This window comes from Schistocerca piceifrons, chromosome 1 (assembly GCF_021461385.2).
Source record: "Schistocerca piceifrons isolate TAMUIC-IGC-003096 chromosome 1, iqSchPice1.1, whole genome shotgun sequence".
Taxonomy (NCBI): Eukaryota; Metazoa; Arthropoda; class Insecta; order Orthoptera; family Acrididae; genus Schistocerca; species Schistocerca piceifrons.
Window position 1 is genome coordinate 21,294,409 of NC_060138.1, and position 14,701 is coordinate 21,309,109.

General features: G+C 41.8%; 1 protein-coding gene across 2 annotated transcripts in view; it reads right to left on the reverse strand.

Moving 5' to 3' along the window:
* Positions 1-14,701, reverse strand: part of LOC124784850 (tight junction protein ZO-1) — a 484,431-nt gene that overhangs the window by 284,682 nt on the left and 185,048 nt on the right. For both annotated transcript variants that reach the window (XM_047254134.1, XM_047254133.1), the window contains exon 5: positions 2,595-2,984. In XM_047254134.1, coding sequence (XP_047110090.1) covers positions 2,595-2,984 — 390 coding nt within the window. The remainder of the gene's footprint in view (positions 1-2,594; positions 2,985-14,701) is intronic.

The following is a 14,701-nucleotide window of genomic DNA, read 5'->3' on the forward strand; positions in this document are numbered from 1 at the left end:
ACATGAACAGTAATATAGTGGGGCAGGTGATGCGGGAAAGAGGAGGCATGGGTTGAGGAGGGGGGAAAAATAGCAAGGTAGGAATGGGGGAAAATGCTTTGCTGCCAGTGGGAGCATGCGGGGACGTGGTGATGACTGAACAGTGCTGCTGGCTAGAGTGTCAGGAGGCAGTGGAGGAGGAGGGGGTCATCTCAGTCACTTCTATACTTGCGGTATTTTTAATGTCAGCCATTATGATTACCACAAGTAATTTAGACTAGAAATTTCGCAGTTCCGAAACTCGCCTTTCACAAAATCGAGCTCACTCAGACATATGTCACAAATTCCTCTATTGCACAACTTTCTCAAACATACATATACACAGTTTTATAAAATATCGCTCTGACACTTTATTTTTGTCCTCCATTCACTCTCTCTGTCTCTTCAATACACTCACACAACCAAAACACAAGGAAATAATAATTTTCCAAAGTACTTCTAATTACGTCAGAAAACTGGGGTAATGAAACTAAAGAAAATTCGAGAAAATTAGATTATATAACCGGTCATCTGGTTGTAGTTTCAGTTGATACTATTGGTAAATATGTCACAGTCCCTAACTCGGTTTCACAATGCCAGCACGGTTATTATGTGCTTTAGGTAAAAACTTGTCTTCGAAAGTACTGAAATTATTGATTTGAAATTTTACCAATATGTTGTACTACATATGAAAAAGATTGATTAATATTTAATAGTACTTCTTCAGACTCATAGAGACAAGATGTAATATACTGCATGCAGTGTTAGGCAAGTATGTGGTTTGTTCTGCCCAGATTTCTGGAATGGGATCACTGTGGCAGGGTTTGTTCATGCATGTATCTGACAGTTGGCAGAGTCCCTTAAAAAGGTAACCCCTGTGGTTCACAATCATAGTGGTGGAGAAGTTGTCAGTAGGTAGGAAAATAAGGTTGGGATCAGTTGTTAGGTGATGGATTGTGGTTCTTCCTGCATATGTAAGGCTGCTTTCCATGTAGAGGGATTTGGGAAATGATGGTGAGGCCAGGTTCAAGGTTAGGAAATCATGGAAAGTTTGAGGAATTGTGGTGAAGCTCGGTTCTAGGTTAGGAAATCCTGGAAAAGTTAACAGGGGATGATTTGGGGGCAGTGGTGTTGATTACGGTTGGATGAGGAGTGAACTGAGTCAGGCAGGGTTCAATATTAGTTTTGGGACAATTCGTAGAGTTCGTGGCAAAAAAGTGTTTCTACTGCAAGGAGCAAGAGAGGAGGAGGTCCTTAACAAGCCTAATATTATTGAATTTGGGAGTGGGGCAAAGAGTAAGGCCTCTAGAAAGAACTTACCTGTTTGTGGGACTGAGGCTTTTGGGAGACAGGTTCATGACTCTGTTTCAGGTCTGTTTAAGTCCTTGACTCTATAAGGTGATAGGAGGGAGTTTCTGCAGCTGTGGGAAGTGTAGTGGGTCTGCAAGGTAGGGTTTTGTGGATACCAGAGAATGTAGGGAGGGCTGAAGGAGGTTCTTGTACAGTGGTGGATAGCGGTAGTCCAAGGTAGTCATAGGAGGTCAATACGTTGGAAAGTTTTTTTACATGGCATTGTGCATGCTGTCTAGTTCCTGAAGGGCAAGAGGTTCAATCTGAGAGATCGGATGTAGGAATTTGGCACTGCAGAGCAGGAGAATTTTATGGATGGAAAGAAGGTATTGCAAGTAGATTTGGGCCTGTTTGGCATTGTTTTGTGGGATGTGGATGGTGAGTGCTATGGATTGACAAAATCTGGACAGACAGAGATTGTGGAAGGAGGGACTGCAGCTGGAGATGGGTAATTTGATGGTCAGGCCATTGGGATTGGGAGGCAGGGGTATTTCAAGAGCTATGCAAGAAGGCAGGAACCATATGTGGGGCTGGGTTTTGGCTAGGGAAAGGGAAACTATTCTATATTTGTCAGATTATAATTCTTGTTTCTTGGCTCATCACAATTCTGATACTTTGTGTAAATTTCCTGTAGTTATTCTGTTCATACTTTTTGTAGTTTACTCACTACACCATCTTCAAACACATTATTACTGTTGTGTTATATTGATTTAAACAACATAATATTAAAATTTACAGTTTCTGATCTAGAGGAAAGGTTATGACTGGGCAACAGAAGAGGATAGGGGTAGGTGGGAGGTATATCCGTTAAACTCCTAGGGCATTAAAGTGCCTAAAGCTTGTTCAGAAGGCACGACATCTCAAAATTTCTGTATCATGGGGACAGTGGTAACAGAGAGATACAAAGCAAGTGTTGCAAAAAGTAGGAAAGAAATCGCATGGAAATAAACAGATGGACGGACCATGATGAACAGAAATGAAACAAAGAAACAGTAAAAAATTATAAATATTGGAAGGTTACTAGAGGGAAGGAGACTACAGGGCAAAACTAAAATATTGTGTGTGGACAGAAGAAAGTTCATACTATTCGAAACTCCAAAGTGTGCACAAAAGAGACTAGAAAAGTAATATTTTCACTGAAAATATTCTGAGACATACCATGTATGCAGAAACAATGTTTAACACATCACAAATTTATTACAAATCTAGAAATGGGGAGAACCCACCTTCAGGACGTGGAGGTGGCGGACGGGGAGGTCCGAGGAGGTCGTGTGGCAGTGGCGGCTGCGGGGGCGGAGGCTCGTCTAGCCCGCTGCGGCTCCGGCCGTGGCTGCCACCGCCTTCGACTCCAGCCACCCCCGCCCCTGTGGACGCCCCCACAGGGGTGGCCGGCCTGTCCAGCTGGCTGAGCGAGACGTCGAGCAGTGGTCCCCGTGACCGACCGCGTGGCAGCAGGTTGCTCTTGTCCTCCACTGAGCCGGGCTGATGGGGCGGTGCTGGAGGTGGCTGCTGCTGGTGGTGGTGATGGTGGCGTGTGGGGGGCTGCACGTACAGGTTCTGCGACGAGTAGTTGGGACCGCTCAGGCCGTCGAGGTAGTTTCCACTGCTGTGAGACTCTGGAAATGAGAAACAGGTCTCAGTTGCCAACACTCAGAACAAGTGACAGTTTAAGCAGATTTTATGTCAGTGAAATCACTGGGAGACTGACAATGGTTATTATTTTGTATATTTCCCATGGATATATGTTCCTGTGACAAAATTATGACACTGGGCTTCTTCACACTGTTACTTCCCTTTTTATTTTACATTTCACAACTCAAACAACCAAATTAACGCTACTCTTTCAGAGGTTCTAGCTAAGATGCATGCTTCACCATATGTAATGAAACACATGTGCACCAGCACAGCTTCTGTCCTGGCATTCACATATTTCAGTACGATGTAGCAACAATGCTGCTCCAGTGGCACAAAATTCTTGGCACAGAGAGGCAGATCTCTCTCTCTCTCTCTCTCTCTCTCTCTCTCTCTCTCTCTCACTCACTCACACTCTCACACACACACACACACACACACACACACACACACACACACAAGTACACATGCATTTAATTTTATATAGACTGATATTTTTTACATCGACAATTTTTCATCCCACCCCTTTAAATCCAGCAGATAAAAATAGGAGAAGCAAAAATTAAATCAACATAATGGAAACCCTCAAGAGTTACTCTATTAGCAGCCTGTTTAGATCTCAAATTTCTTTCAACATCTATTGTTTCTGTAAATTTATTTTTTTTTTTTTTACCTTCTTCACAGCCCTTCTTTTATTTTCGCTACTCAATCAAGAAACACAGCATGATCACATTCTGCTAAAGTAGGTCATATCTGCTCAACATGACACTGGGTAGAGAGATGGGCTGACTGCACAGTTTACAGGTTCACCAGCCTGCTGCCACTGCACTCGATTAGAGGCTGTGTTGCGGCTGAGACACTCGATACACATCGACACACCACAGAACGCTTCACTTCCACTGCTTGCTGATGTGTAGTTCTTCTCTGCCAGCATTTAGTCTTCCCCCACCCCCGTTCTGTGCAACCTAATGTTTTATATACCAGAAATTCTTACATTTATAGTCGGGTACGGTGTCCTAAATATGATACAAAATGTGTTTTCATTTTTTAAAGAAAAAGAGTACCCGAAAGGAAAAAAAATGTATATGAAAGACAATGTTAGCTACTTTAAAATGGCACTGTGTTTAATTCTTTAGAGCTACAAATCTAAACAAAAAATAAATAAAACACTGTATCATTTTTTTGGACTGAAAATCTTAAATATGAAACGACTGGTTCAAAATATGATGCACATGAGATATTCCTAAGTACAATGAAGATAGGAGACTGAGGTCTTAAAAATGAGATAGAGCACACAAAAAATGATACTTATGTGTAACTGGGAGTTTTCTTTCACAGATTTTTTAAGAATATTTATGGCATGAAATAAACGCTGGTTCAACTACAAAAACTTCTTTATTTGTTTCTTCTATTTTCAACATTATTAAGTTAAGCTACAATGAGTAGAAACTGTTTACAATTATACTTCATATATTGACACTGATGCAAAAATAACAAATGCACAAAAGAGAATCACTGTCTTATTTTTTTTTCATGAACACCAACAGGACCATTAAACACAAAATAGATTCCTCATCTGACATTTCCAAAACCAGCAGCAACATGAGGAATTGGCAATTTCCCTATCACATCACTCTTATTAATCAGAGAAAAGTCTTCTTCATTTCATTCAAAAACTTTTTTTTGTCCTTGTCTACAGACTCTAGAGCCATTACTTCAAGATCATTTTCTAATATTTTTTGAATGGTGCACACATACCTATAGCTGTAAGAATTTCTCCTCCCTCCTTGAAATTTATCCAAAATATAATCTCCTTCAGCTACATGTGCTGGATTAGTCATTACAACAGGATCTGGTGTGGATTCTTTTAACAGATCGACATAACCAAGGTTGTCATCACTCTTCAAAGAGATGTCGGAATCTGAACCAGTCTCCTTAGGCCTACTCTTTTGTGTATTTGCAGTAGTTTTGGCTGTAGGCATAACTTTCCTAGTCTTCTGCTTTTGGCTTAGGCCTAATCCTTTGTTTCCAGAATGAGATTTTCACTCTGCAGCAGACTGTGCGCTGTATGAAACTTCCTGGCGGATTAAAACTGTGTGCCGGACGGAGACTCGAACTCGGGACCTTTGCCTTTTTTGGGCAAGTGCTCTACTAACTGAGCTACCCAAGCACGACTCACGCCCCGTGCTCACAGCTTCACTTCTGCCAGTATCTCATCTCTTACCTCCCAAACTTTACAGAATCTCTCCTGCACACAGTTTTAATCTGCCAGGAAGTTTCCTAATCCTTTGTTGTTTGGAGGCTTATCTTATTCAGCAATGAGTTTCCTGTATACTTCTGAAGTTATTACCGTATTTACTCGAATCTAAGCTGCACTTTTTTTCCGGTTTTTGCAATCCAAAAAACCGCCTGCGGCTTAGAATCGAGTGCAAAGTAAGCGGAAGTTCTGAAAAATGTTGGTTGGTGCCGCCACAACTAACTTCTGCCTTCGAATATATGTAGGGCTACACAGGCATGCTTTGCTGGCACAAAAATAAATACTGGCGTCAAAACCTCTGCGTCAGTAAATAATTTTTAAAAATAAGGTGGAAGACGAGGTTTTTTCTTCGCCCCGAGTTTCGACCACTGTATTTTCATACATTATCCAACGAAGTAAATACAAATTCCGTATTGTTCATCTTTAAATGTAGCAGCATTTCAATGTATTGCGAAAATCCGACTGGCAAGACTGTTTGGGCTGTTTGACAATATGGCCAACTCTACGTTCTGAATTTTTTCCTACCTGTGAGAAGGGATGGCTGCTAATAGTAACTTTTTATGAATTGTGAATCACATGCAGTATTCTCTTCGCCATAAGAATAATACGAATATAAACATTTTGCCATGTATTCTTTCGTGTTTGCTGCTATTTCATTTTAATCCTGTCTGCCTAATAAACTACGAAACTAGTGTGAGACAACAGCAAACGCGGAAGAATACACATATCATGTCATGTTTATATTCGTATTATTCTTATGCCAAATAGTGATACAGCCAGAAATGAAGCAAGGCAATTGACTAGATTTTTAAATCTAATATGACTAATTTCTGTGCAGAATGTAATGTACTAAAGAGGCGTCTGCAAAGACTTTCAATCGGAGAAAAATTTTAGCTAAACTCTCGTTCAGAACATCTTCTATCATACGCTGTCTATTATTTGGTTCTCGTTGATCATTATCAAAGAAAGCAGCAGTGTAAGTAACAACAAATAGCAGTATCTTGCCATTGTTTCGCTAATGATACAATTCCTCTCTCTCTTTATTGTAGGTGGCGGTAGCGCGCACACAACAAGCAAGACATGCCGCGAGCGGCGACAGGTCGTAAACACACATTATCAGAATGCGACAAACAATGCATGGCACAGTACAATAATGCATTTTCAGCTTAGAGTGACGTAAAGACCTATAACAAAGAGATCGGCACTTATCAGATCAAAGAAAAATAAGCAATCGATTCAAACCGGACGAAGCACGTGAAAAAGGAAGGGTACCCATATAAATACGAACGGAGCGCCTGACGCATAGCAATGGCTACCTGGTAAAGCTTAACTGCTAAGCTTATGACTCGAACTAAACTACTGTAGCTGTATAGTCTGTCTGTAAACTGAAGAGCGAGCAAGCGAGTCCCCACTCTGCCTACCCTGCTACGTCACAGGGCGCTTCTACAGGCTGTTTCACAACGTAGTACCGGCCCTGCGGCGGTGCGCGCTTCATATCTGTGGCGACGCCGCGTACAGATACGTCCCGGCTGTGTTTATTTTTAGACAAATGCATTAAGAGTATAAGGAAAACAAAAGACGATAGCTTCTTCGAAACAAAACATTATAGAGTAAATAATATTAACATAAGAACGGAAGTCAGTATTCTACTACAAACATAGAACCGAATGCCTCTTCATGTGAATGTATGTTCCTCTATTCGTAAGACGAACCAGATATAGTGCAATCAATCTGTAGAATTTAAGGCTTGTTCTTACTAAAATGTAGAAGTTTTCTTTAAAGGGTCTGCATTGGAACTTAACAATTCTTGCAACACGAAGAGTGTTTAAAAAGTAAGCAGAAATTTATAATTCCGTGTTTTGTATTAGTTCGGTTTGCACTGCTTTTTTTGCCACTCTCTTCGTAAACATGTCTGAAAAGTATCTGTGCAATGTTTTGCATATTGGGTATTTACCCAGTTCTCAGTTGTCAAATGGTTCAAATGGCTCTGAGCACTATGGGACTCAACATCTTAGGTCATAAGTCCCCTAGAACTTAGAACCACTTAAACCTAACTAACCTAAGGACATCACACACACCCATGCCCGAGGCAGGATTCGAACCTGCGACCGTAGCAGTCCCGCGGTTCCGAACTGCAGCGCCAGAACCGCTAGACCACCGCGGCCGGCTCTCAGTTGTCAAAAAAGTTATATGTGTTTTGGTAGCATCAACTATTATTTGTTTTGTATAAAAATAGATTAGAGAATCTGTACTAAATTTTGTTATAAGAATGGAATAAAGTGTATCAAATTTTTAGGAATGTTAAATATTGCTTTTGGTGAGTCTCTTATAAGTAAACCCAGAACACACAAGTGGTATAAACATTTCAAAGCAGGCCTTAAAGGACAGCAGTTTTACAAGAATGGGTGAGATTAAAAATGCAGTCAAAAGGCCTATGAACTATCCCGAGGAAATAATTCCTAAAGTGTTTTGGGAATTGGAAAAAGCACTGGCATAAGTGTATAGCATGTACTGGGGAATATTTTGAATAGGATAACATTGTTGTAGATTAACAAGTAAAGTTCTTACCAAAAAATAAAAATTAATATGTGAACGCACCTTGTATGTCAAGCTTTTTACATAGAAGTCCAGAATCGGTATACGTGTCTCGAAAGAAATTTCAGTAGTGTTTACATTAGCTATTGCACACATGTTTTAAGCAATATTCCTTAGAATCATGTGAATAGTAACCGAGATAGAGTTTTAGTGACAGAGTATATTCAAATGCTGCTGTTCTCTAGGCATTAAATGTATTACGTGATTGAATCACGTTCTGCTAGCGAAACGTTAATTGATTTTACCATGAAGCTCTCAAGTTATTCCTGGTTTTGTACAACAAGTGATAATGGTATTTATTGCTTTGGACAACATTTGACTGTATTTATCTTGGAAAATCTTTTACTACCATGTACTACATTTCTACCAAAAGAAATTTCATAGTGTATGAGCAGAGTCAGGCTTGAAAGAACACACAACATATTTTTCAAAAAAATATTCATTGCCTGTTTACATACATCGTATTTTAGAGGTCATCATCAACATTGTCACTATCATTACTGTCGTCGTCGTCGTCGTCCTCGTCGTCATCACTTTCTAAATTAATAACTATAGCGTCTATTATGTCTTCCATAACCCCATCCTTAACCCAATATTCTCTTTCAAGTTTCTCCACATGGAGGCAGTATGCACTCCAGTCATCTTGACTTATCGTTTCAAAACCTGTAACAATTGGGACAAGTTTTTGTATACGCTCTCTTTCGGTTACGGCAAAATTTAGTTCGGAATAAAACATGGAAGCTCAGAAAATGTCTACATACCTTCTTTCACCAACTGCAGCAACTTCGTCATGCAAATATCTCCAAGAATATTTCTTCCTCTGACGAAATTCTTGAGCTTTGCCCACGCCATTTCAATTGGATTTAAGTCACAGTTGTATGGTGGAAGTCGCAGCACAGTGTGTCCATGGGCTTCAAGTATTTTATTAATTTCAAATACTTTGTCTTCCGGCTTATGTTGTTTAATTAAATCAAATAATTTTGTTTTTCTCATTGTCAACTCAGCTTCCACCTTATTTTTTAATAACCATTCAATCATTTCGCTTTTATTCGAGGACCTAGTTGGAGCTTTGTTGTGTTCCTTGTTGTGATATGAAGCGTTGTCCATAACAATAACACAGTTCGGTGGCAGATTCGGAATCACTTTATTCGATATCCAATTAGAAAAATTTTCGTAGTTCATTTGCCCATGGTAGTCTCCTGTTGCACAACCCGCTTTATAAACCAACTGTGCGTTGGGTAAGAACCCATCTTTTGATCCAATATTCACCACTATAATCCTATTGCTTCCGCTAACATTGTCCATAATGCCCTCAACGCCAGGGCCCTGCCAACATTTTCTGTAAGTAATGTTATTGTCCACCCAAGTTTCATCAATATAAAAGAATTTTCTGCCTAGCTCCCTTAATTTCCTCACTTGGATCAGATACTTACATCGCCAGTCAATTATATCCGTTCTTTCTACGAGAATCTTTCGTTTACTTACAGATCTTTTCCAGGTAAATCCCATTTCACGCAATGTCTTGTGTAAAACATCTTTCTGCCAAGGAAAATGTATTTTTTGTTTCACGGCATTAAGCAATTTCCGTAATGTCGGCGCTATTTTTTGGTTTATGTAAAAGTCCTCCATCGTTTGTCGAATGACTGATTTTGTGAAACTGTCTATGACGATGGGTTTCCTCCCTAAATTATCAGTTTTCCTTCGCGGCGATTCCAGTAAACCATGCGGCTTGTTTTCACGTTCCTTCCTTATGCGTCCTATAGTGGCGAGGCTGACGTTTGCATAAACTGCAGCCCTTTGATTGGGGCTGTTAATGTTAACCAACAGTTCTTTTTGTGTAGCCTCCTTAACACACGCTGTAATAACGTTAGAGACGATCGAACGCTCGTTACTCCGCAAATACCTCCTCTTCTTCGTATTCTGCACATTTTCTTGCAATGCAGGGCGATTATCCATCACTTCGGGATACTGAAGTATATCAGTGAGTACACAAAGTCAACTGACTGACGCTGGCAACAAAGATTCCACAAACAGAAACGACGTATATCAGTATATCACTGCACGCTGAACTACACCGCTAGACGGGTAACAGGGCAACTGATTTTGGGTGGCCCTGTAGGCCAGTGGCAGCGTTCTTCCGGGAAAGGCCACTTCCCCCACCAAAGGCGCTGCTCGCTCTTCAGTTTACAGACAGACTATATCGTCATTCATTCGACCTAAATTGTGTCTCACATTACAATGGACCAACTTTGTTTCGCTTTGGAGGTGCGGCCTAAAACTTTTCTCTCCCTCTTGAATTTCGAGTATCATTTTTTTTTTTCCTTGATTTCGAGTCTCACTTTTCAGGTGCGGCTTAGGTTCGAGTGCGGCTTAGATTCGAGTAAATACGGTACTTGTGGCATTGGGTTGATGCGACTACGCTTGGTCACAGGTTTCTCAGTTGTCGTTTTTTTTTATTCTCTGAAAGAGTAAATTTTCAAAACTTGCTGATGACTCACTGCTGAAAATAGGGGCTACAATAATTTTTTCAGAACCACTAGCTTTAAAGTCGCCGCCATCAGAGCAAGACAACTGGGTGTTCTCTTCCAAAATGCTGAGGTTTGACTCACTGATATTTGTGTATTTTTTCATGTAAGTTTTGTGTAATTTTTCAGGATCCAGTCGATGAACAGGATACCGTGACCTGTCGTAGGGGCAGATTCCTGTGTTCTTGAAGCCTGATATTATGTATTTAGGTTTCAAAGCATCTGGCCATACTTTACACACAAGATCCACACAGCTGCCAGTTGTATGTGGCGGCAGCTTCACGATTGCAATTCTCTCATTCCTTGCTTTTTCAATTACTTTGGGATCTAAATGACTAAGGTGACCATCCAACAGTAGAAGTAAACGTCTCTCTTTCACAGTGTCACAGAAATGACTGAAGTAGCTCGAAAAGATTGATGACGTCATGAAACCATTAACAGCAGTTGAATAAAATGAGCCGGATAAATCATCGGCTGCCTTCCAGGAGCTCCATAGGTGCACTCCCTCAAAAATGGCAAGTGGTGGAAGAGCCCTGCCTGAAGCTGACACACAAGCCAGCACTGTTGTGTTGTTCAGTGAGTTCAATGAAACTATTAGTCAAGTAAAAGCAATTCACGACAGAAAGTGCGGCAGTTGTCGAGCTGGAGAAATATTTAGTAGAAGGAAATTTGCCTAGAAACAGCAATCCCTTACACTGGTGGGAAATACGAAAATTGCTGTGGCCGGCGCTGCATCAACTGCATTATGTATCACAACAACATGAGTGGCTTGTGAAAGAATATTTTCAAAAGCAGGACAAATATGCACTGAGAAGAGAAAGAGACTCGCATCATCTAAAATGGGTCCAATTTTATTTATAAATAACAATACTGATTAATTTTTACTTTATGGAAATGTTCCCATAAAGGAACTGACTGTAAGTGATAACTGCAGGTACACTCCAACTACAGTAATTATAATTCTTATATTGTGTTTTTTCCTATAAAAATATCAAAATATAACAAGAATCAGTCTTCGTTCAAAAAATTTTTTCACTTGATAGAAAATATTTAGGATTTTGTTGTAACATTTATAACTTTAGCAGCAGACCAAATTTAAAACTTTTGTATCTGAAAATTACTGTGGACCTAACACAAAATTATTGCTCCTCTTCATATGTTCTTTCAAAATACGACCAAAACAGATGAAATTCAGGTTTAGTGACCTGAATTAAATTTCTTTTACTTATTTTTGTGAGTGAATGGTGAGTGGTGACTCAAGAAAAAGAACTAGTTCATTCCAGTGAGTGACCAGTCCTGATCCAGTCTCTGAAAAGAAGTTTTGTCCATACATAGTGTACAGCGTGTAACCCAGTCAGGAGCCAAGACATGGACGCCTGAGAGGGTGCGGTAACAGAAGCGAAGGAAGAGCGGGAGGCTCGGGCCCGCAGGCAAACTGTCTGCGACATTACCGCGAATGTGTAGATACGAGTCGGCGCTGTCCTGTGCAGCGGAAATATGAAACTTCCTGGCAGACTAACACGGCGCGTGGCCTGCGATTCGAACCTGGGACCTCTCCCTGTCGTGGTCGCGTGCAGCATCGGCTCAGGCCCGAGACCCACCGTCACATGTTTACTTCGGCCAGTACCTCCGCTGCTATGTTCCGCTCTCTGGCGTACTCTGCAGAACAGCTGTTACGGCGTGTCGCCCACTCGGCAGGGTGGAGCGCACGCTCATGAGAGGCAGAGCTCCCAGGGCCAGCTCTCTAATTGAGCTCAAATGTGACCCGAGCCCTACCTTAACGAGAAGTACAACACTGTATCGGCATATTACACTACTGGCCGTTAAAATTGCTACACCAAGAAGAAATGTAGATGATAAACGGGTATTCATTGGACAAATATGTTATACTACAACTGACATGTGATTACATATTCACGAAATTTGGGTGCATAGATCCTGAGAAATCAGTACCCAGAACAACCACCTCTGGCCGTAATAACGGCCTTGATACGCCTGGGCACTGAGTCAAACAGAGCTTGGATGGCGTGTACAGGTACAGCTGCCAATGCAGCTTCAACACGATACCACAGTTCATCAAGAGTAGTGACTGGCGTATTGTGACGAGCCAGTTGCTCGGCCACCATTGACCAGACGTTTTCAATTGGTGAGAGATCTGGAGAATGTGCTGGCCAGGGCAGCAGTCGAACATTTTCTGTATCCAGAAAGGCCCGTGCAGGGCCTGCAACGTGTGGTCGTGCATTATCCTGCTGAAATGTAGGGTTTCGCAGGGATCGAATGAAGGGTAGAGCCACGGGTCGTAACACATCTGAAATGTAACGTCCACTGTTCAAAGTGTCGTCAATGCGAACAAGAGGTGACCGAGACGAGTAACCAATGGCACCTCATACCATCACGCCGGGTGATACGCCAGTATGGCCCTGACGCATACACGCTTCCGACGTGCGTTCACCGCGATGTCGCCAAACACGGACGCGACCATCATGATGCTGTAAACAGAACCTGCATTCATCCGAAAAAATGACGTTTTGCCATTCGTGCACCCAGGTTCGTCGTTGAGTACACCATCGCAGGTGCGCCTGTCTGTGATGCAGCGTCAAGGGTAACCGCAGCCATGGTCTCCGAGCTGATAGTCCGTGCTGCTGCAAACATCGTCGAACTGTTCGTGCAGATGGTTGTTGTCTTGCAAACGTCCCCATCTGTTGACTCAGGGATCGAGACGTGGCTGCACGATCCGTTACAGATATGCAGATAAGATGTCTGTCATCTCGACTGCTAGTGATACAAGGCCGTTGGCATGCAGCACGGCGTTCCCTATTACCCTCCTGAACCCACCGATTCCATATTCTGCTAACAGTCATTGGATCTTGACCAACGCGAGCAGCAATCTCGCGATATGATAAACCGCAATCGCGATAGGCTACAATCCGACCTTTATCAAAGTCTGAAACGTGATGGTACGCATTTCTCCTCCTTACGCGAGGCATCACAACAACACTTCCACCAGGCAACGCCGGTCAACTGCTGTTTGTGTATGAGAAATCGGTTGGAAACTTTCCTCATGTCAGTACGTTGTAGGTGTCGCCACCGGCGCGAACCTTGTGTGAATGCTCTGAAAAGCTAATCATTTGCATATCACAGCATCTTCTTCCTGTCGGTTAAATCTCGCGTCTGTAGCACGTCATCTTCCTGGTGTAGCAATTTTAATGGCCAGTAGTGTACATGTTACAGTTTGTTGTACGCCGTACCTGTTGAAGGAGGTGTGTGTCCACAGTCGTCGTCATGTTTGGAGTGAATATTGGGCTCGTCTTTGCAGTGAGTACCTAGTTCTTTAACAGACCGTCACATGACATCTCCTAAATATTTATAATACTGTTCATCTTGCAGTCACAGTTCTCAAATCGCAATAACGGGAGATTGAGATGAACCCTGGCAGAATATTCCAGAGGCTCGATGTTAAATAACCCAGGACGTGCTCGCCTCCTCTCATCCACCTTGAGCAATGCAGACGGGTTATCTGTAGCCTTATATCAGCTGCAAACGTGCAAGTGGCCCGTCAGGCGTGGACTGCAAAGGCCAACGGTAGTAAAGTGCGTAAAAAGAATGGAATATGCAGGTAAACAAACTGAAAGATAGCGACATGGCACGGGTATTTGCCACTAAGCTACAAATGAGATTTGAGTTTGGAACGATGCAAGACAACTTCCACGTTTAGGGCCACTGGATACAAGGAAGCATATGAATGTGCTATTACTGAATTCAAAAGTCTTCTCGGACGGAAAAGGGAGAACATACGAAGAGTGTAATTAAAAGATCAGAAGCGGATAAAACTGCAGGGACAAGTGATTTTTACAGGTCAGATAGGGTTTCTCATAAAAGGATATATACGATGAATGTACGACATTAAAGATAAAAATGGAAATATGATTTTGAAGAGCACATATGGAAATTTGGAAGGAATATTTGGAGGACTATAAATGTTGGAGATGGAAGTTTAGAAATCGAGCAAGCCATAAACATCAGATTGTAGTTCCAGAGCCGACAATGAAAGAGACAGTCGACGCAATCAAAATATTAAAAAGCTGCCAAGTTCCTGGGAGAGTTGGAGTAGCAACTGACCTACTAAACGGAGGAGATGCACTTGCGAAACAAATCGGCAAACTCGTGGGCAGCAGTTGGAACGAGGGGCAAGTACCGGCTGAGTGGAAAGAAGCGGTAATAGTACCAGTTAATAACAAGGCAATGAACAAGAATGCAGGAATTACAGACGTATCTCAATAATTAGCACAGCCTATAAATCTTCTGCAACACTTTTCTGGATAAG